Source organism: Procambarus clarkii, chromosome 91 (assembly GCF_040958095.1).
Source record: "Procambarus clarkii isolate CNS0578487 chromosome 91, FALCON_Pclarkii_2.0, whole genome shotgun sequence".
In the NCBI taxonomy this organism is placed as follows: Eukaryota; Metazoa; Arthropoda; class Malacostraca; order Decapoda; family Cambaridae; genus Procambarus; species Procambarus clarkii.
Genome location: NC_091240.1, coordinates 8,946,844 through 8,968,433, shown reverse-complemented (window position 1 = coordinate 8,968,433; position 21,590 = coordinate 8,946,844). Strand labels below are relative to the sequence as shown.

General features: G+C 42.8%; 1 protein-coding gene across 1 annotated transcript; it reads left to right on the top strand.

Annotated features, from left to right (window-relative positions):
- The first annotated feature begins 7,240 nt into the window (after positions 1-7,240).
- On the top strand, positions 7,241-9,418 carry LOC138359536 (uncharacterized). The gene is made up of 2 exons (XM_069318877.1): positions 7,241-7,280; positions 8,955-9,418. Exons 1-2 carry the CDS (start codon positions 7,241-7,243, stop codon positions 9,416-9,418), a joined length of 504 nt encoding a protein of 167 aa, XP_069174978.1.
- Positions 9,419-21,590: the final 12,172 nt, after the last annotated feature.

Genomic DNA, 21,590 nt, shown 5'->3' with positions numbered 1-21,590 from the left:
TGCCAATGTGAGAAGGAATCCACAACATTTTTATATTTACCCTCTTGCTAAGTATTCTTACATATCTACGTCTAGCTTCCAAGACAAGCACGTTATTACTTGATTGCAAACTGTTTATTGCTCGTAGTGAGGATAGGGAGTCAGAAATAATTAAGCTGTCTACTTCAGTGTTGTCAATAATTTGGAGTGCTACCAGTATCGCTACCAACTCGGCTTGCATTGTGGACGCCCAGTTACTAATTCGGATATTTCTTTGAATTTTGCTGCCATCGGGCTGATGAGCAATAACAGCACTTCCTGCCCTCCCTGTAGCTGTATTGAGTGATCCGTCTTATTTTAATTATCCTGCACTTCAAGAGACCACAAGCATTCTTACTCTCATTTATTTTTGTAGCAGAAATGTTTTGTCTATATTTATTTAATGGAAATTAGTGGTGTTTGAGCAAGCTAATGTTGTGGCTGTGGAGCAGTTTTGGTTGGGTCTTAGCTTTATTCGCAATGTCATTTTCATACTGTCCCTCTGCTTCTCTCCTCACTCATTTCTGGCCCTCTGGTATTTTTCCCTGCTCTCTGGTGTTCTGTTGTTCCTGTAGTTTCGCCATGTTCTTTTACTCAATTGCTTCCCTGCTGCACATTCCTGATTGAACTACGGATTCTTCTGTTGCTTTTCATTTTTCACTTTTTACACTGAGATAAACCTGTCTGCAGCCTCTTGACACTTCTGAGTGACATAATCCATCATATCCTGTATAGGGTCTTTTCTCTGAGTTCTGTTTCCCATGGTATTCCCATTAGGAAGTTCCTCATCTCGTCATATTTTCCTGTTCGGTAATTTAGTCTTTTTCCTTCCAATCCCATCCTTGAATAGGTCATCCCTACCTCTACCAGATACTCAAATGTCAAAACACTGTGGTCACTCATTCCTATGGGGGCTTCGTATTCGACTTCCCTTATTTCTGAGTCATTTAAGGTGAATATTCGACTTCCCTTATTTCTGAGTCATTTAAGGTGAATATCAGGTCGAGTCTAGCTGGTTCGTCATTTCCTCTCATTCTTGTGGGTCCCTTGACATGTTGGCTCAGAACGTTCCTTGTACTCACTTCCAAAAGTTTAGCTCTCCATGTATCTTCACCTCCATGTGGGTCCCCATTCTCCCAGTCTATCTTTCCATGGGTGAAATCGCCCATGATTAAGAGTCTGGATCCATTCCTGCAGGCAACTGAAGCTGCTCTCTCTATTATGTTAATGGTAGCCATGTTGTTTCTGTCGAACTCTTGTCTGGGTTTTCTGTCATTTAATGGAGGGTTGTAAATGACTGTCACTATTATCTTAGGTCCACCCATTGTCATAGTTCCTGTTATGTAATCTCTGAATCCGTCGCAGCCCGGAATTTCCCTCTCTTCAAAGCTCCAGTCCTTCCTTATCAGCAGAGCCACTCCTCCTCCTCTCCCGTCCCTCTCTTTCCTTACTATATAAAAGTCCTTTGGAAACACAGCATTTGTTATGACTCCTGACAATTTTGTTTCCATGAGTCCTATTACATCTGGGTTTTCTTCCTGCACCCTTTCTGCCAGTTCACTTGCTTTATTGGTAATCCCATTGATGTTTGAGTACATTACCTTGAAGCTCACTTTCCTATATCCATTTTCACCCACCCTCCCCACTAGTGCAGGAAGCTGTTCCATGGGCATTGCTGTTTGGGTAGGTTCATCCTCCTATGGGGTAGTTACCAGGGGTTCTGAGGGAGGTGGGGGTGTGGGGGGAAGGTGTGTGTGTGTACTCACCTAGTTGTGCTTGCGGGGGTTGAGCTCTGGCTCTTTGGTCCCGCCTCTCAACTGTGTGTGTGTGTACGCGCGCTATTCAAGAGATGGGAGAGGGAAGTGGGTCATTACAATTGGCCAGAGGACAACCAATGGACAGGCACGCGGTGGTGGTAATTCGATTAAAACGGGACCAAATTAGAAAATTGAATTTCTTTTGATGCCATTAGCGAATATTTCCACCCCTCCCTCACCCCCTTCCCGTGGTAATTTGCAGAATTGTAAAAAAAAATAATTTATGAAAAAAATACGAACCGATAACTCCCAAGGGTATATATAATCATGCTGGACGCGGAAGTTGGTCAGTTACAGCCCCGCTCCTGTGCCGGGTAAGTTTACTAAGGGCTGACCATAGCCCGTGCTACTTGCAACGTTTTGTTGTAACTGAATTTAAAACAACAACAACAGGGAGTTGGTTTACGGGCTATTCATGACCGTGCCACCTTTTGGGTGGCTTAATCTTTATCAATCGGAAGTTGGTATATTCCAAGGAGTGAAACAGTACTTTCTCACCAGTGTGAGAAAGACACGAGTTTACGGCAACAATCAAAATCGTGTTGATGTGGCGCTAATGAACTGAAGGAGCCTCATGTGACATTCGTTTGGTTGAGCACAGAGTGAAGTGGTTGTCGCTGGTGCTAGTGTTCTTTGATTAGAGGAACATAAACCAGTTTCTTCTAACCAGAGGAACACTGCAATTAATGCTACTTGAGGTCTCCATTTCCTCTTGCGAAACTGTACCATTTACACTCCAAATATATATATATATACATATATATATATATATATATATATATATATATATATATATATATATATATATATATATATATATATATATATATACATATATATACATACAGAGAGAGAGAGGCGAATATCTATTTGCTTGCAGGTCTGCCCCCTCCCCCTAAGGTTTTAAGCCAGACGCTTGGAATTAGCCTCATCCAACTTTGCATGGTGAGTAATGTAGGGTAGATGACCAACAAGGGCGAGTAGGAGTAGGCACCTTTTGTCCAATTTAAAGTCGGTCGGCTCCTATGGTGACCCTTCTCTCCCCAAGTAATCAATGGAAAAAAGTAGTTACTAGAGTTACTTAGAATTTCTAGAACTTTACCCCCACCATTCTTTACAATTTAAAGATGGTTAGTCACAATTCTGTATGACTAACCATCCTGTATGATGATAGGGATTTTAGCATCACGTAGCTAGTTTTGTGACTCTGTACTCCCTCTTCATATAGTCTAGGGCAGCTGCACATGTACCTAAATGTGTTAATTAAACAAAGTAATAGAGAATATGTATTATAGAGCAAGGAGGCATAATAATGGGGTGGGTGTCGACCCGTCATGGTGCGCCGCGGGTCCATCCCTTACAGGTTAGTCCACACTCACAACTCTTAATTGGGTTGATCCATGTACCGCTGCGTACCTACTCTAGCATATATAACCAGTAATCTTTTTTCAGTCTTTATAAAATATAGTTAATTATGATCCCATATTTATGTAGATTTATTATTTCAATTGTACTAAAAACTAAAAGTATTAATTCCATTATTAACAGCAAAATCAGGATATATACATTTGATCAATTCTTTGTTGTATATAAAACACCGAGATATCCTTAAGGGCTGTCATATCAAGGCAGTGTACATACAACATATTCATCTAAGCTTATGAAGAACAGCTAAAAAAGGAATAAGGAAGGGAAATATCAATCCATCTTCTCAATAGGAAGTCGAACAGGGGGAATCGGCCCAGGCCGCTCAGTAGCCTAGTAGAACCACCGGAACCGAAAAGATGGAACACTCCTGGTCTTGAACCAGAAGAGGTACAGGTACAGAGGTACCTCTGGGCTGTGGTGCAGTAGCAAATCACTCTTCCCCACCACGGAGTAAGGGCGGAAGATGAAGCGATAGTCCAGTAGTAGTAGAGAGAGAGGACTAAAATCTCCCACCAGGAGCAGCATCAGCCTAAAAGAGGACTGTAGGGCGGAGGGCCGGCCCTGCTCCCGCCTGCAGCAGAGGCATGCACAAACAACACGGGCGCTTCCAGAATTCCTTTGTAAGCGCAGATCGAGGGATTTACATTTCCTTTACAGAGGCTCCATCCGTCAACAAAGCAAGACAGGCGAGGCATCAGCAAACATCCCAATTGTCGGGGGCAAGCGGTGCACGGCAAGAGGCTCTCATCTGGCAACTCCCCGTGGCACATGGCGAAAGTGCACGTGTGTGTGTGTGTGTGTGTGTGTACTCACCTAGTTGTACTCACCTAGTTGTGTTTGCGGGGGTTGAGCTCTGGCTCTTTGGTCCCGCCTCTCAACCGTCAATCAACAGGTGTACAGATTCCTGAGCCTATTGGGCTCTATCATATCTACACTTGAAACTGTGTATGGAGTCAGCCTCCACCATATCACCTCCTAATGCATTCCATTTGTCAACCACTCTGACACTAAAAAAGTTCTTTCCAATATCTCTGTGGCTCATTTGGGTACTCAGTTTCCACCTGTGTCCCCTAGTGCGTGTGCCCCTTGTGTTAAATAGCTTGTCTTTATCTACCCTATCAATTCCCTTGAGAATCTTGAATGTGGTGATCATGTCCCCCCTAACTCTTCTGTCTTCCAACGACGTGTGTGTGTGTGTGTACTCACCTATTTTGTACTCACCTATGTGTGCTTGCAGGATCGAGCATTGACTCTTGGATCCCGCCTTTCCAACCATCGGTTGTTTACAGCAATGACTCCTGTTCCATTTCCCTATCATACTTAATTATAAAAGTGTGAATAGAGTTTGCTTCCACAATTTGTTCCCAAGTGCATTCCATTTTCCACTACTCTCACGCTAAAAGAAAACTTCTTAACATCTCTGTGACTCATCTGAGTTTCCAGTTTCCACCCATGTCCCCTCGTTCTGTTATTATTACGTGTGTGAACATTTCATCTATTTCCACTTTGTCAATTCCCCAGAGTATTTTATATGTTCCTATCATATCTCCTCTTTCCCTTCTTTTCTCTAGTGTCGTAAGGTTCAGTTCCCTCAGACGTTCTTCATATCCCATCCCTTGTAACTCTAGGACAAGCCTCGTCGCAAACCTCTGAACCTTCTCCAGTTTCCTTATGTGTTTCTTCAGGTGGAGGGCTCCATGATGGCGCGGCATACTCTAAGACTGGTCTCACGTAGGTAGTGTAAAGCGCCCTAAAAGCCTCCTCACTTAGGTTTCTGAATGAAGTTCTAATTTTCGTCAGTGTAGAGTACGCTGCTGTCGTTATCCTATTTATATGTGCCTCAGGAGTTAGATTAGGTGTCATTTCCACTCCCAGGTCTCTTTCTCGAATCGTTACAGGTAGGCAGTTCCCCTTCATTGTGTACTGTCCCTTTGGTCGCCTATCTCCTGATCCCATTTCCATAACTTTATATTTACTGGTGTTGAACTCCAGTAGCCATTTCCCTGACCATCTCTGCAACCTGTTTAAGTCCTCTTGGAGGATCCTATAATCCTCATCTGTCACAACTCTTCTTATTAATTTTGCGTCATCCGCAAACATTGACATGTATGATTCCACTCCTGTAAACATATCATTTACGTAAATTAGAAAGAGGATTGGTCCCAGCACCGATCCTTGAGGTACTCCACTTGTTACTGTTCGCCAGTCCGACTTCTCGCCCCTTACCATTACCCTCTGGCTCCTTCCTGTTAGGTAGCTCCTCACCCATGCAAGGGCCTTTCCGCTTACTCCTGCTTGCCTCTCAAGTTTGCGTAACAGTCTCATGTGCGGTATTGTATCAAAGGCCTTTTGGCAGTTAAGAAATATGCAGTCTGCCCAGCCTTCTCTGTCCTGCTTTATCCTTGTTACTTTGTCATAGAATTCTAAAAGGTTTGTTAGGCATGATTTCCCTGCCCAGAACCCATGTTGGTTCTTGTTTACAAACCCAATGCTCTCCAGGTGCTCAACAAGTCTTAGCCTAATTATTCTTTCAAGTATTTTGCAGGGGATGCTTGTCAGTGATACGGGTCTGTAGTTAAGTGCCTCCTCCCTATCACCTTTCCTGAAAATCGGTACGACATTTGCCTCCTTCCAGCAACTGGGCAATTCTCCCGACATAAGTGACTCATTAAAGATCATTGCCATCATTGTGTGTGTGTGTGTGTGTGTGTGTGTACTCACCTAGTTGTACTCACCTAGTTGTGTCTGCAGGATCGAGCATTGACTCTTGGATCCCGCCTTTCGAGCATCGGTTGTTTACAGCAATGACTCCTGTCCCATTTCCCTATCATACCTGGTTTTAAAATTATGAATAGTATTTGCTTCCACAACCTATTCCTGAAGTGCATTCCATTTTCCCACTACTCTCACGCTAAAAGAAAACTTCCTAACATCCCTGTGACTCATCTGAGTTTCAAGCTTCCATCCATGTCCCCTCGTTCTGTTACTATTCCGTGTGAACATTTCGTCTATGTCCACTCTGTCAATCCCTCTGAGTATTTTATACGTTCCTATCATGTCCCCCCTCTCCCTTCTTCTTTCTAGTGTCGTAAGGCACAGTTCCCTCAGGCGCTCCTCATACCCCATCCCTCGTAGCTCTGAGACGTGTCTCGTTGCAAACCTCTGAACCTTTTCCAGTTTCATTATATGCTTCTTCAGATGTGTGTGTGTGTGTGTGTGTGTGTGTGTGTGTGTGTGTGTGTGTGTGTGTGTGTGTGTGTGTGTGTGTGTGTGTGTGTGTGTGTGTGTGTGTGAGCGTGTGCGAGCGTGTGCGAGCGTGTGCGAGCGATCAGTAGTCTGTACTGGCGGAGTTTAGCCGCATTACGAAGATATAAAAAACGAGAATGAATAAAGTGATTGCAATTCTGCAGGAACCTCATGTCGACAGGTGTGAAGGCTCTAATGACCGGACAATCAATAATGTAGTGTGTGAGGCCATGACCCTGTGAGCAGGAACTCACAGAGTTTGAGAAGTAGAGCCAGGTAAGTTATAAAAAATAAAGTCTAGAATCTGGCACCCCCAACCATGCCTCCATAGGAAGCCATGACATCATTTCAACTATATCAAGTGTAAAATAAATCAAACTGTTTACGGGTTACCGGAGACCGGACACAATATCACCGGTTTCCCCCAAGACCGGACATGGGAGAAAATAAAACCTATTCTAATACGAAATATAAAAAAAGACCTGGGAGTATATATATATATTACCACCCCAACATGTCACCAGATTTGTTTAAAATATATATATATAAATATATACACACTTTTATATTACGGCAAAAGGTGACCATGAATCAGAACAAGATCGACTGATACCCTGGCGGTCAGTAGGTGAATAGCAGGCAAACCGGCCGTGACGCGGACAAAGGAAACTCAATAAAGTGGGAATCCCAGACACCCGCTCCCGCCCTGGTCCTGATGCATCATGGGAACGATGCAAATGTCGGCGGATGAACAAGGGAATGACATATGGGGTAATTCTCGCTGGCAGACGTACTCAGAGCGAGGGCAATCTCCGGTCCCAGTGGTGGTGTAGGGGGTGTGGAGTGGTGGTGTGAGCTGCCTTCTGGTGGTGTGTAGGGTGTGTGGGCTGCCTTCTGGTGGTGTGTAGGGTGTGTGAGCTGCCTTCTGGTGGTGTAGGGTGTGTGAGCTGCCTTCTGGTGGTGTGTAGGGTGCGTGGGCTGCCTTCTGGTGGTGTGTGAGCTGCCGTCTGGTGGTGTGTGAGCTGCCTTCTGGTGGTGGTATAGGGTGTGTGAGCTGCCTTCTGGTGGAGTGTGAGCTGCCTTCTGGTGGTGTGTGAGCTGCCGTCTGGTGGTGTGTGAGCTGCCTTCTGGTGGTGGTATAGGGTGTGTGAGCTGCCTTCTGGTGGAGTGTGAGCTGCCTTCTGGTGGAGTGTGAGCTGCCTTCTGGTGGTGTGTGAGCTGCCTTCTGGTGGAGTGTGAGCTGCCTTCTGGTGGTGTGTGAGCTGCCTTCTGGTGGAGTGTGAGCTGCCTTCTGGTGGAGTGTGAGCTGCCTTCTGGTGGTGTGTGAGCTGCCTTCTGGTGGAGTGTGAGCTGCCTTCTGGTGGTGTGTGAGCTGCCTTCTGGTGGAGTGTGAGCTGCCTTCTGGTGGTGTGTGAGCTGCCGTCTGGTGGTGTGTGAGCTGCCTTCTGGTGGTGGTATAGGGTGTGTGAGCTGCCTTCTGGTGGAGTGTGAGCTGCCTTCTGGTGGAGTGAGCTGCCTTCTGGTGGTGTGTGAGCTGCCTTCTGGTGGAGTGTGAGCTGCCTTCTGGTGGTGTAGGGTGTGTGAGCTGCCTTCTGGTGGTGTGTAGGGTGTGTGAGCTGCCTTCTGGTGGTGTGTAGGGTGTGTGGGCTGCCTTCTGGTGGTGTGTAGGGTGTGTGAGCTGCCTTCTGGTGGTGTGTAGGGTGTGTGAGCTGCCTTCTGGTGGTGTGTAGGGTGTGTGAGCTGCCTTCTGGTGGAGTGTAGGGTGTGTGAGCTGCCTTCTGGTGGTGTGTAGGGTGTGTGAGCTGCCTTCTAGTGGTGTGTAGGGTGTGTGGGCTGCCTTCTGGTGGTGTAGGGTGTGTGAGCTGCCTTCTGGTGGTGTGTAGGGTGTGTGAGCTGCCTTCTGGTGGTGTAGGGTGTGTGGGCTGCCTTCTGGTGGTGTGTAGGGTGTGTGGGCTGCCTTCTGGTGGTGTGTAGGGTGTGTGAGCTGCCTTCTGGTGGTGTAGGGTGTGTTGGCTGCCTTCTGGTGGAGTGTAGGATGTGTGGGCTACCTTCTGGTAGTGGCGGTGGTGCTGGTGGTGGTAGTGGTGGTTCTGGTGATAGTGGTGGTGCTTGTGGTAGTGATGATGATGGTGGTGATGATGGTGGTGGTGCTGGTGGTAATGATGGTGATGGTGGTGATGGTTCTGGTGGTGCTGGTGATGGTAGTGGTGGTTCTGGTGGTGGTGGTGGTGGTGGTGGTGGTGCTGGTGGTGGTGGGGGGGATGTGCAGGGAGGGGGGGGGGTGGTGTGAGAGAGAGCTGCCGTTGCTGCTGTTGTTGACCCAGTCAACTGTTCATGTGTTTTGATCAGCCAGGCTGTTGTTGAGCGGCGCCCAATAACAGTGTGTTTTGGTGCTGCGTCTGAAGCAAACGTCCCAGATTACTTTAATTAAGGAGACTCACACAGATCCTGTTAAGGCAGATGCTCACCCATACACCAACACATACACCACAATACACACTCCCACTCTCAACGGGAGCCTCAACGGGAGTCTCAACGGGAGCCTCAACGGGAGTCTCAACGGGAGCCTCAACGGGAGTCTCAACGGGAGTGTTAACGGGAGTCTCAACGGGAGTGTTAATGGGAGTCTCAACGGAGGTTTTAACGGGAGTCTCAACGGGAGTGTTAACGGGAGTCTCAACGGGAGTGTTAACGGGAGTCTCAACGGGAGTGTTAACGGGAGTCTCAACGGGAGTGTTAACGGGAGTCTCAACGGGAGTGTTAATGGGAGTCTCAACGGAGGTTTTAACGGGAGTCTCAACGGGAGTGTTAACGGGAGTCCCAACGGAAGTTTTAACGGGAGTTTCAACGGAAGAACAGTTAGCAAGTATACAACGGCACAGTGGTTTGCTCAGTCGGCTCACAATTAGTCCCGAGGTTCGACTCTCAGGCAAGAAGGGGGTGGGGAGAGACTTTTGGGCACGTGTCATGACACCTGATGCTTCTGTTTACCTAGCAATAACCGTAACAAATGTATTTTACTAAGTATAGTAATGGCTCACAAACATTATATGTTTTCTTTGCATCGCACTCGATACGGTTGGGTTAGGTGGGTTGCTTGGGTTCGCATGTTTCTGGTTAGGTTAGTAGGTTGGATTTTGTACGGAGAGGCAAATCAAGACCGGGCTTGTGGGTCCCAGCCACCGTCCTCCTAAGGTTCCCAACGTCAAGAAATTGTCGTACTAAAGTGCCGTCTTATCCTAACCAGAGGACCTAAAACAGAAAACGGGGCAGTATGTCAATTTCGCGCGAGCCGCTGCTATTTTCTAGTACGACGATTTTCAGCCTTAGGTATAGAGTATACGTCAACAAATGCGACGTTCTATTAGGAGGATGGGTTGTGCCAGCACCAACAACCTGGTAAACCCAAGGAACATCACGTGGCAACGTCTTCATCGGTCAGCCTGCCTATATCTCTCATTTTTCCTCTCGTATTATTCCCCCATACATCCTTCCTGCTCTCCTTCCATATTTTATATCGTTCTCCTTCTCTCTTCTATCACTCTCCTCCTCTCTCTCCCTCCTTCTCTTTCTTCCTTCCCTCTATTTCTCCTTCACCCGATTAAGAAAATAAGACAATTCCTATTCTCCCAGTCGGAAAGGTCTTCTCCGCCAGTAATCACATTCTCCGCCAAGACACGACATTTTTACCTCTGTTAATTTACTTCAGTAATTTGTCCGGGTAAAAAACCCACTTCCGTAGTTGTTTTTTGTTCCACATCTTGAGCAGGGGCAACGTGTGTGTGTGTGTGTGTGTGTGTGTGTGTGTGTGTGTGTGTGTGTGTGTGTGTGTGTGTGTGTGTGTGTGTGTGTGTGTGTGTGTGATCTATCAAGGAGAGCTAATCAACAATTTAGGATTCGTATCATTGAATCCTAAATCCTCAAGGTCTTCCTCAAGAGATACTGCCAGATACTTGAAGTATACCTAGAGTATTCCTGGAGTATACGTAGAGAATACCTTGAGTACACCTAAAGTATATCTATGTGTATAAATCGAATGTGATGTGTAAAATCGAAAATTAACAGCAATAAATTCATTAATATCTCCAATGACCATAACAGCAGATCTGAAACCGTTAAAATTAGGTAAACAATTTTTTGTACAACAAAGTTGTAAATGATGTTGTGTCAATTTTTTTATATATAGCTCCAGAATCACAACTCTTTTTAACAACAAAATTGTGTGTCTTTTCGCGCTAAAATCACTATTCGCGCCAAAATCACTATTCGCGCCAAAATCACTATTCGCGCCAAAATTACTGTTAACGTCTCGCATCTGGTTCCCTCGTCTGGCTTTTCAATATCTGTGAAGTAAATCATGGCTTACCTGGCAAAATATTTGTTCATATTTCATAAAATATTATTGTTTAAATCACGTCAAATAACTTTCACATCAAAAACCACTATCGTGACCAAAACACGATATCTTGCATCCAAAAAATCAATACCGTATACCAAAAAAAGACTACCGAAAACCCAAAAATAACTTCCGAACACCCAAAAATCACTATCGTACTCCCCAAAACGACTTCCGTTCATCCAAAAATCACTACCGTACACCCATAAACCCCCTACCATACACCCAAAAATCATTATCGTACACCCAAAAAACCCTACCATACAACCAAAAACCCCAACCGTACACCCATAAACCCCTACCGTACAACCAAAAACCCCTACCGTACACCCCAAAACCCCTACCGTACACCCAAAAAACCCTACCGTACACCCCAAAACCCCTACCATACACCCAAAAACCCCTGTCTACCACACACACGCACCGACCACTCTCCACCCCATACCAAAATCGCTTTTCATCTGGCAGGGTGGAAACACACAGTCATGTATCCAGCGCCGCCAGCCGCGGGGCGCCTGAGAGGAACGAGCCCGCCAGCGCCCTCTATAAACACCGAGCGCGGGAAAAAAAATCACCAGACGCTGCGGTGAAGACAGACAAACAGGGGATATTGAGTGGCAATATACCGAGGCAGTGTGGCGTGGCGGCACCTTGTTAAGACGGATGGCTGAAGCAAGAGGAATTGGGAGCCGAGTGAGATGTGGCCCGGGAGACGCGGGGAAAAAAAAGAGGGCTGGGAAGCGCAACAAGAAAAAAAGAAGGTTGGAATGAACTTAAAGGACGCCTGGAAGATGAGAGAGGTCTGGAAGATGAGGCTGGAATGAGGGAGCCTCAATGGGACGCTGAAGGGGAGGGTAACGGCATGTTTCCAGGTATGCAATGTTCCTGCTGATACCGAAGCGCCTATAGCATCATGGGAGAGAAAGAGGAAGAGCGGGAAGGAGAGTAAAAGAGGGAAGACAGGGAAGAACGAAAGTTTAAAGAGGAAAGAGGTTGAGGGGAGAAAGGAAGGAGGAGTGGAAAGAATTGAGAGTGAGAATAAGGGAAAGAAGGAAGAGGGGTGAGGAAAGAGAGAAGGGGGAGAGAAGGAGAAAGGGGTCGCCAACTGCTCTGTAGTGTGCGTGTGGGAAGTGTCCCGTAAAACATGGCAAAAAAAAAAAAAAACAAGAGTGGAAAATTTACGACAAAATGGGCAAAAACGAGCGACGTCAGACGCACCAACACCGGCCGTTCTTCACATCCACCACATCCCATCTATCCTTCTCAAACACTCTCAGCTCTCCTCCAACATTCACTCTTCATCCCAGCGCTCTCCTATCCTTTCTCTCTCTCCAGTTACACTCTCAAGTACTTCGGATTCCTTGATTTCCATCATTTGTTGCATTGCCCCCTTTGGCACTCCGCACCTTCCCCCTTTTCAACCATTCCCATTATTTTTCAACATTCCACATTCTTCTTCACTATTCCTATTCATCAATACACCATTCATGTATTCACCTCCGCACTCATTTGACTCAATATTCACCAAGTCATTGCTATTAACATTATTCGGCAGTAATCCACTTCACTTTGTCTCTCCAAGGAATTCTACTTTACTGCCCAACCACTTGGGTTGGACGGTAGAGCGACGGTTTCGCTTCATGCAGGTCGGCGCTCAAATACCCGACCGTCCAAGTGATTGGGCACCATTCCTTCCCACCGTCCTATCCCAAAACCTTATCCTGACCCCCCCCCCACCCCCGCTCCAAGTGCTATCGTGGGGGCTTGGCGCTTACCCCTGATAATTCCCTGCCTTCTTTCTCTTCTCCCTGTTCCCACAACATATATCAACAAAGATATACAACACTTGTATATCTTTTCCACCCTGATATCTTACTTCCCGTTTTCTTTCGTCTCTCTCTCTCTCTCTCTCTCTCTCTCTCTCTCTCTCTCTCTCTCTCTCTCTCTCTCTCGAAGGGAGGGGGGGGGAAGGGCAATACATATATATATATATATATATATATATATATATATATATATATATATATATATATATATATATATATATATATATATATATATATATATATATATATATATATTTAATCTTTTTATCAGTCTTTGTTCATTTACAGCTAAGAACCAAACATATTACAATAATATGGTTTAGATACTAGTCATAACTACTAGGAACTAGCTTGTTTATGCAGCACACTTGTTAGATCACCTACGCATCTAGAACACTGATATAAGGCGTTCGGACTAGACGGGCGACATTGAATTGTGATTTTAGTTTTTGGCTTTGCAGTATTCGCATTTAAGAGCAAATACAGTGATTGGTTGGGATACATCAACAACCATGTATAATGCCTCACCAACCATGTATAATGCCTCACCAACCATGTATAATACCCCACCAACCATGTATAATGCCTCACCAACCATGTATAATGCCCCACCAACCATGTATAATACCCCACCAACCATGTATAATGCCTCACCAACCATGTATAATGCCTCACCAACCATGTATAATGCCTCACCAACCATGTATAATGCCTCACCAACCATGTATAATGCCTCACCAACCATGTATAATGCCTCACCAACCATGTATAATGCCTCACCAACCATGTATAATGCCCCACCAACCATGTATAATGCCCCACCAACCAAGGTCGGCAACATCCTATACCAGGGTATGTAAGAGAAACCACAAATATCCTTCAATAAAATATATAAAAAGACTCCAATATATTTCCCATCTCCCCTCGCCCCAAAAAATAAAATCTGCAGGAAATAGTGGACATAAATATAAATTAATAGTTTCCCTTTCGAGATTCGAGCCATGAGTTGAATTTTCTTTGGTTACTTTTTGGGCAGTTTGCCACTAACAAATTTTTTTATGATTACAGTGAAAAATATGAAGATTAGAGAACACTCTTGAGCTCTGGATTATCTTATTAGCGAAGTGGTGTAGTGGTAAGACACTCGCCTGGCGTTCCGCGAGCGCTATGTCATGGGTTCGTATCCTGGCCGGGGAGGATTTACTGGGCGCAATTCCTTAACTGTAGCCTCTGTTTAACGCAACAGTAAAATGTGTACTTGGATGACAAAACGATTCTTCGCGGCAGGGGATCGTATTCCAGGGACCATAGGATTAAGGACTTGCCCGAAACGCTACGCGTACTAGTGGCTGTACAAGAATGTAACAACTCTTGTATATATCTCAAAAAAAAAAAAAAAAAAAAAAAAAAAAAAAAAAAAAAAGTGTAATCGGGAGATGTATTACTCTGGTTTGTATGTGTATGTGAGATTTAAACTTTGGGGAAATAGACTAGGAGGCAAGACACACACAGTGGCTCTGGTGTATGGTGTGTGTGTGTAATTACCTAAGTGTAGTTACAGGATGAGAGCTACGCTCGTGGTGTCCCGTCTTCCCAGCACTCTTTGTCATATAACGCTTTGAAACTACTGACGGTCTTGGCCTCCACCACCTTCTCACTTAACTTGTTCCGACCGTCTACCACTCTATTTGCGAAGGTGAATTTTCTTATATTTCTTCGACATCTGTGTTTAGCTAGTTTAAATCTATGACCTCTTGTTCTTAAGTTCCAGGTCTCAGGAAATCTTCCCTATTGATTTTATCAATTCCTGTTACTATTTTGTACGTAGTGATCATATCACCTCTTTTTCTTCTGTCTTCTAGTTTTGGCATATTTAATGCCTCTAACCTCTCCTCGTAGCTCTTGCCCTTCAGTTCCGGGAGTCACTTAGTAGCATGTCTTTGCACCTTGTGTGTGTGTGTGTGTGTACTCACCTATTTGTGTGGTGTATGTGTGTGTGTGCCGTTACCTAAATATACTTGAATGGAACATGTTTTAACTGGTATCTTTTTAGGTGTCGTTTGTCTAATGCAATTACTCACACCCACATGTTTTGACCAAGTCAACTTTTGAAACTGTGAATGGCATTATTACCAACAACCTTCATTTGTAGCCCATTTCACTCAGTCTCTAGGCATAGAATTAGTCCTTAATTCAGACTTAATTAATCTGAATGTCCTTATGGCTAAATTCAATATTAGTCTCTACTCCTGCCATCTCAATCTAGCTCCAAACAAAACTATTTATGTTTGTCAGTTTTGTGTTTGCCGCTGATGTTAATTTATTTATATTTGCCTCCAATTATGTGTGGTACCTAATTACTGCTGAGTGAAAAGGGGCGATTAAGGATTGGCGCCCAGATAGCCTTCCCCCTGTCTAGGTCTCGAACCCAGACCAGCAGTAACTGGGTACCTGGTTGTTAACTGATTAGTGAGTCGTGTTCCAGGGAACACTACTAAGGTAAAGCTTATCATGACGACCTATGGGAAGGGAACGTTCTCAACCTGCTAACTGGAGTCAGAAGTCGTCTACTCCTGTACCCACCTGTCTAACAAGAAAGTTTGATGTGGCGCCTACTAACATAAATAAATATATATATATATATATATATATATATATATATATATATATATATAATATGGGAGAATGTAATCCCTGCTACTATATATAATTTTCCTTCTACCTCCGTAGACGTTGAAAAGAGCTTTAGCGAGCGATACTCATCCTTCAGCGACACGCGTAACTCCCAATAAAATTATAAATCAAACTCATAAGATAAAATTGTTTACCTTTCTTCCCAAGTGAAGAAAAGTATAAGAAATATAGAGGAGACGCATGCTAGAATTACTGATATAAACTTTTCCATCATTTTTACTGGCAGATACATATTGTATTTAATGCTGATTACTCACGAGGAGGTCAATAAGGCAGGTGGTATTACTGTGATTGTATTGTATTGTTTAGTGTGGTTGTGAGTGTGCATTTGTATCTGGCATGTAGCCGTGTTATTGTGTTGTACAGATTTTATATTATTTCCCCCCATTGGCATAGCAGCACCAACAGAGGGTAGAAATAGCCTAAGCTACTCAATTCCTTTGAGATGTATTTTATTGTCTGTATGTCTTTTATTGTCTTTTATTTGTTTAGTGTAGTTGTAAGTGTGCATTTGTACCTGGTCTGTAGCCGTGTTGTTGTGTTGTACACATTATTTCCCCCATTAGCATAGCAGCACCAACAGAGAGAAGAAATAGCCTAAGCTACTCAATCCCTTTGAGATGTATTTTATTGTCTCAATGAACGTACTTAAACCATAAATCACGTGGCTCAGTTTTCACAGCGGGACTGCAGGCAACCCTCATCTAAAATAAAATAACAATCCCCGAAATTTACAAATTCATCCGCCATTGGGAAACGCGCTCATAAATATAGCAGGAGAGTCTTCCGAGACCTTCGAGTACCCCAAATATTTGATGAGGCTCCACTAACGAAAGGGCAAACCAGCCACTCTGCCAAAATTTCCAATTTTGCTCTGGAAAATAAGTTCATGCCAAAGGTGAATAAACTAGAAGAGGACCTTCCGCGGTAGTGAAGAGGCTTGACTTCCTTTGATGGCTGGCACTATTTTTTGTACTCTCCTTTTTTGCTCGTAGGGGCAGGGAGATGCTGTGTTTTTGGCGGTTCAGGGTGATGCCGGCTATTATGAGTTGATGTGCTGGTACTGATGCAGCATCCGAGAGGAAAAGGTAGAGGGGGGAAAGGAGGTGGGGGCAGGTTGGAGACGGAGACATTGCATAGTGTATAGTAATAGTACCCGAAACACTATGCGTGTTAGTGGCCTTACAAGAATGTAAAACTTCAATGTTCTGCACTCTCATAAACCCAATGTACCTTCTTGTATATAAATAAATATTTTTGTCCATATTAATTAAAATTAGAACTTGTTGATGCACGAAAATTGTAAATCTGCAACAATTCGAAAATTATATCACACTTGTAAGTTCACTGGAATAGGTAATTTAACTTATGAATAGCAAAAAATAGTATATGATCATTTGTGGTGCTCGTGTTTAATAGATGGCGCTGGGCTCACTTATAACTTCTTCGATGCTTTAGATCAATTAATAAATTCTAAGTGTATATGTTCAGTGCACCGATACTTATTAGTGTGGAATCTATCTAAAAAATTAAGACTTATTACCTGAAATAGATCATTTGTGAAATAGAAGCTGCAAGGGTCATTTGTGATCGGTGCTAAAACGGATCTGAGTTTACCTGAGATCCGGTAAATAATAATAATAAATAATAATAATAATAATAATAATAATAATAATAATAATAATAATAATAATAATAATAATAATAATTACTGACCCCGCCCAGGATGCAACTCTACAAGAAGCTGACTAACTCTTGAGTACGTACTTACTGCCAAGTGAACAAAAGCATTAGGTGAAAGGAAATCTGCCCAACCATTAAATAAAATAAATTTTACAGAAATAATTTACAAAAAAAAACATGGCAACGTTATAAACAAGCGTAATATAACGATTTATTAACAAAGAAGTAATTCTCTATATATTTTTCCCTCAAAGAGTTCATATCAGTAAAATAGCGCGCTGAGGAAGCAATTCGACGTGGTCTGGCCCTAAATTTTAAGGGCGGATTATTTAGTGTAAAAGTCGAAGACGTCGACCTTAGGTGCAGTCGAAGTTGTGGCTGCAGCCTCGTGTGGGATGATCAAGAAGCTAAGCAACGCTTCACTACAAGATCCATATGGAATGATGAGTTAAAGCAAGTTTCGGCCGTATGTGATACAGTAGACCTTAAAGGTGCTAACCCACACACGTGCCCTAAAAATATTAAATTCGTAAATTAAAGACTAATATACCTCGTGAAACATCAAACAATGACCCTAAGTCCTGTAGGAGGAGAGTAAAGCATTCCTCTCACTAACCCCATAACATTTCGGGCTCATAAGAATGCTAAACCACAACGAAATAACACAAGAACAAGCACACAAAGGTCAAATTAAAAAGCAGCCTAGCAATACACCACGAATGATGTGGGTATATTAGAGCGGAGGAACAGTATAGTGGACACTACTGAGACTCACAACCTTTTATTTCAGTCAGTTGAAGAATTATTTTTGCAAAATTAGTCACATTTTTAAGTACAGATTTATTTGTTTCTCTGACCTTGTGTTATATCCTTAATGCGTCAGTGTTATGCATCTTGGCCTATTAGGTACGACATTATATATATATATATATATATATATATATATATATATATATATATATATATATATATATATATATATATATATATATATATATATATATATGTCGTACCTAGTAGCCAGAACTCACTTCTCAGCCTACTATGCAAGGCCCGATTTGCCTAATAAGCCAGGTTTTTATGAATTAATTGTTTTTCGACCACCTAACCTACCTAACTTAACCTAACCTAACTTTTTCGGCTACCTAACCTAACCTAACCTATAGAGATAGGTTAGGTTAGGTTAGGTAGGGTTGGTTAGGTTCTGTCATATATCTACGTTAATTTTAACTCCAATAAAAAAAAAATTGACCTCATACATAATGAAATTGGTAGCTTTATCATTTCATAAGAAAAAAATTAGAGAAAATACATTAATTCAGGAAAACTTGGCTTATTAGGCAAATCGGGCCTTGCATAGTAGGCTGAGAAGTACGTTCTGGCTACTAGGTACGACATATATATATATATATATATATATATATATATATATATATATATATATATATATATATATATATATATATATATATAATATATATATATATACATAATATATATTTGGTTGTACAGCCGACACTAAAAAGTTTAATCCATTTGTTTCAGAGACGAATGTTTAAGAGGAAACTTTACAATACGTACGCTATAGTTCAGCGTCTCTCACCTCGACGCCTTACTAGAGGAACACGGCTCCAGGGCTTTGCTTTATTTCTTCGCTGGTGAGTGTAAACAAAGCAGCCATTAAGTGTGTCACAAGAGTAACCAGGTTATCGCCTTTCTGAGCCAAGTGCTTATGTGCGGTCACGGAGGACTGTGGACACGCAAACACAGGAGTATCGGAGCTGTGCCTCGTACACTATAGCTGGCCGAATGTGCTCAACTTTAATCTCGACGCACGTGCATAGATGGCGCTAACTGCTGTCTCAATATGCTTAGCTCCAGTACTGACGCACGATCATAGATGGCGTTAAGAGCCATTTCTCCTCCACTTCTGGCTTTAATAGCCTCACCTGCTTGTACCACACTATTATAGATGGCGCTAACACCAATACCCCCGTCCCCCTAGCCTTAATAGGTTCAGCTTTAATCTTGACGCATGCTCATAGATGGCACTAACTGCTATAGCTATACCGTTAACACTGCTGCAGCGAATATTCTCAAGTAAGGCAGTGAAATAATTTTCCAGCACGATGCTCTTATCAATGTTTGTAGTATGAGATTGGTTCAAGGTACAGGAAGAGTTTGTTTACGCAAAAATGTAAGCGCATACTAATATAACCATACAGAGTTTATATATATATATATATATATATATATATATATATATATATATATATATATATATATATATATATATATATATATATATATATGTCGTACCTAGTAGCCAGAACGCACTTCTCAGCCTACTATGCAAGCCCCGATTTGCCTAATAAGCCAAGTTTTCATGAAATAATTGTTTTTCGACTACCTAACCTACCTAACCTAACCTAACCTAACTTTTTCGGCTACCTAACCTAACCTAACCTATAAAGATAGGTTAGGTTAGGTTAGGTAGGGTTGGTTAGGTTTGGTCATATATCTACGTTAATTTTAACTCCAATAAAAAGAAATTGACCTCATACATAATGAAATGGGTAGCTTTATCATTTCACAAGAAAAAAATTGAGAACATATACAAATTCAGGAAAACTTGGCTTATAAGGCAAATCGGGCCTTGCATAGTAGGCCGAGAAGTGCATTCTGGCTACTAGGTACGACATATATATATATATATATATATATATATATATATATATATATATATATATATATATATATATATATATATATATATAAACTCTGTATGGTTATATTAGTATGAAACTAAACGAAATATGACAAATTCATTTATATGAGCCAAATACGATTGTTTTTAACAGGGAAATGTAATTTGTAGTAATTTGCCCCTCAAAGAACTGTACCAATTACCTGAAACAAAGTGATCAGGCGGGTAATAGAGGTCTGACTGGCACGAATGGACAAACACACGCACAATCAACAGGCACGAACGAGCAAGCACACAAACATTCGCGCTCACAAAAGAGAATGGTAATTGATACAATTTTGTAAATAGAGGAAGAGGCAAGGGTGAAGGGAAGGGTTGATGGTGAAGGGTACTAGCAGTGCTGGTGGAGGGGAGGGGGTGGTGGTGGAGGGAAGGGGGTGGTGGTAAAGGGAAGGGGGTGGTGGTAAAGGGAAGGGAGTGGTGGTGGAGGGAAGGGGGTGGTGGTAGAGGGAAAGGGGAGGTGGATAAGGATACCACGAGTCATTAGAGAACGATTGACTGGTTGACGTCACTGGCCACGACAGGTTGAAAAGACCGACGGAGAACTGGCATTTACTGACTGGGAACTGCATGACTGCCTAAACTTGACTGAACGCCAGACACTGACTGGCTAGTTAGGATTCTGACGAACATGCTAACTTGATTATTTATCTCGCAACTTGATGGAATGAATACTGCTTGAAATGAAACAGACTGAACCATCTGTCCAATACGAGGTTGACTGGCTTACACTGGCTATAAAAATGGAGTTTATATGTGAACTTCGCCTGGATGTGTGTGTGTGTGTGTGTGTGTGTGTGTGTGTGTGTGTGTGTGTGTGTGTGTGTGTGTATACTCACCTAGTTGTTCCTGAAGGCTGTTCTGATGTTAGCCAGCCTCACGTATTCCGCAGATGTAATTCTTTTTATGTGGGCTTCAGGAGACAGGTTTGGTGTGATATCAACTCCTAGATCTTTCTCTCTGTCCGTTTCATGAAGTACTTCATTTCCCATTCGATATCCTGTGTGTGTGTGTAATTCCTCTAGTTGTGCTTGCGGGGGCTGAGCTTCGGCTTTTTGGTCCCGCCTCTCACCTTTTTGTGTGTGTGTGTGTGTATGTAATTTTCTAAGGGTAGTTACGGGATGAGAGCTACTTTCGTGGTGTCCCGTCTTCCCAGTACTCTTTGTTGTATAACGCTTTGAAACAACTGAGGATTTTGGCCTCCACCACCTTCTCACTGAACTTGTTCCAACCATTTAGCACTCTGTTTGCAAAAGAAAATTTTCTAATATTTTTTCGGCATCTCTGTTTTCTTCGCTTGAATCTGTATCCTCTTGTTCGCGAAGTTGCTACTTTCAGGAATTCTTCTCTGTCAATTTGGCCTATTCCTGTTAGTATTTTGTAAGTGGTGATCATATCACCTCTCCTTAACGCTTTTAGTCTCTCGTAACTCTTGTTTTTCAGTTCCGGAAGCCATTTTGCAGCATGCCATTGCACATTTTCCAGTTTATTAATGTGCTTCTTGAGATTAGGGCACAATACAACTATTTTATTATTATTATTATTATTAACACATTTAGGTACATGTCCATTTGTGCAGCTGCCCTAGACTATATGAAGGGGAGTACAGTGTGTCAAAAAGCTAGCTACGTGATGCTGAAAGTCCCCATCACACAGAATTTTTAGTCACAGAGGTATGTGATAAGTAGTCTGCTCTGGCAGACTACTTATTGTTT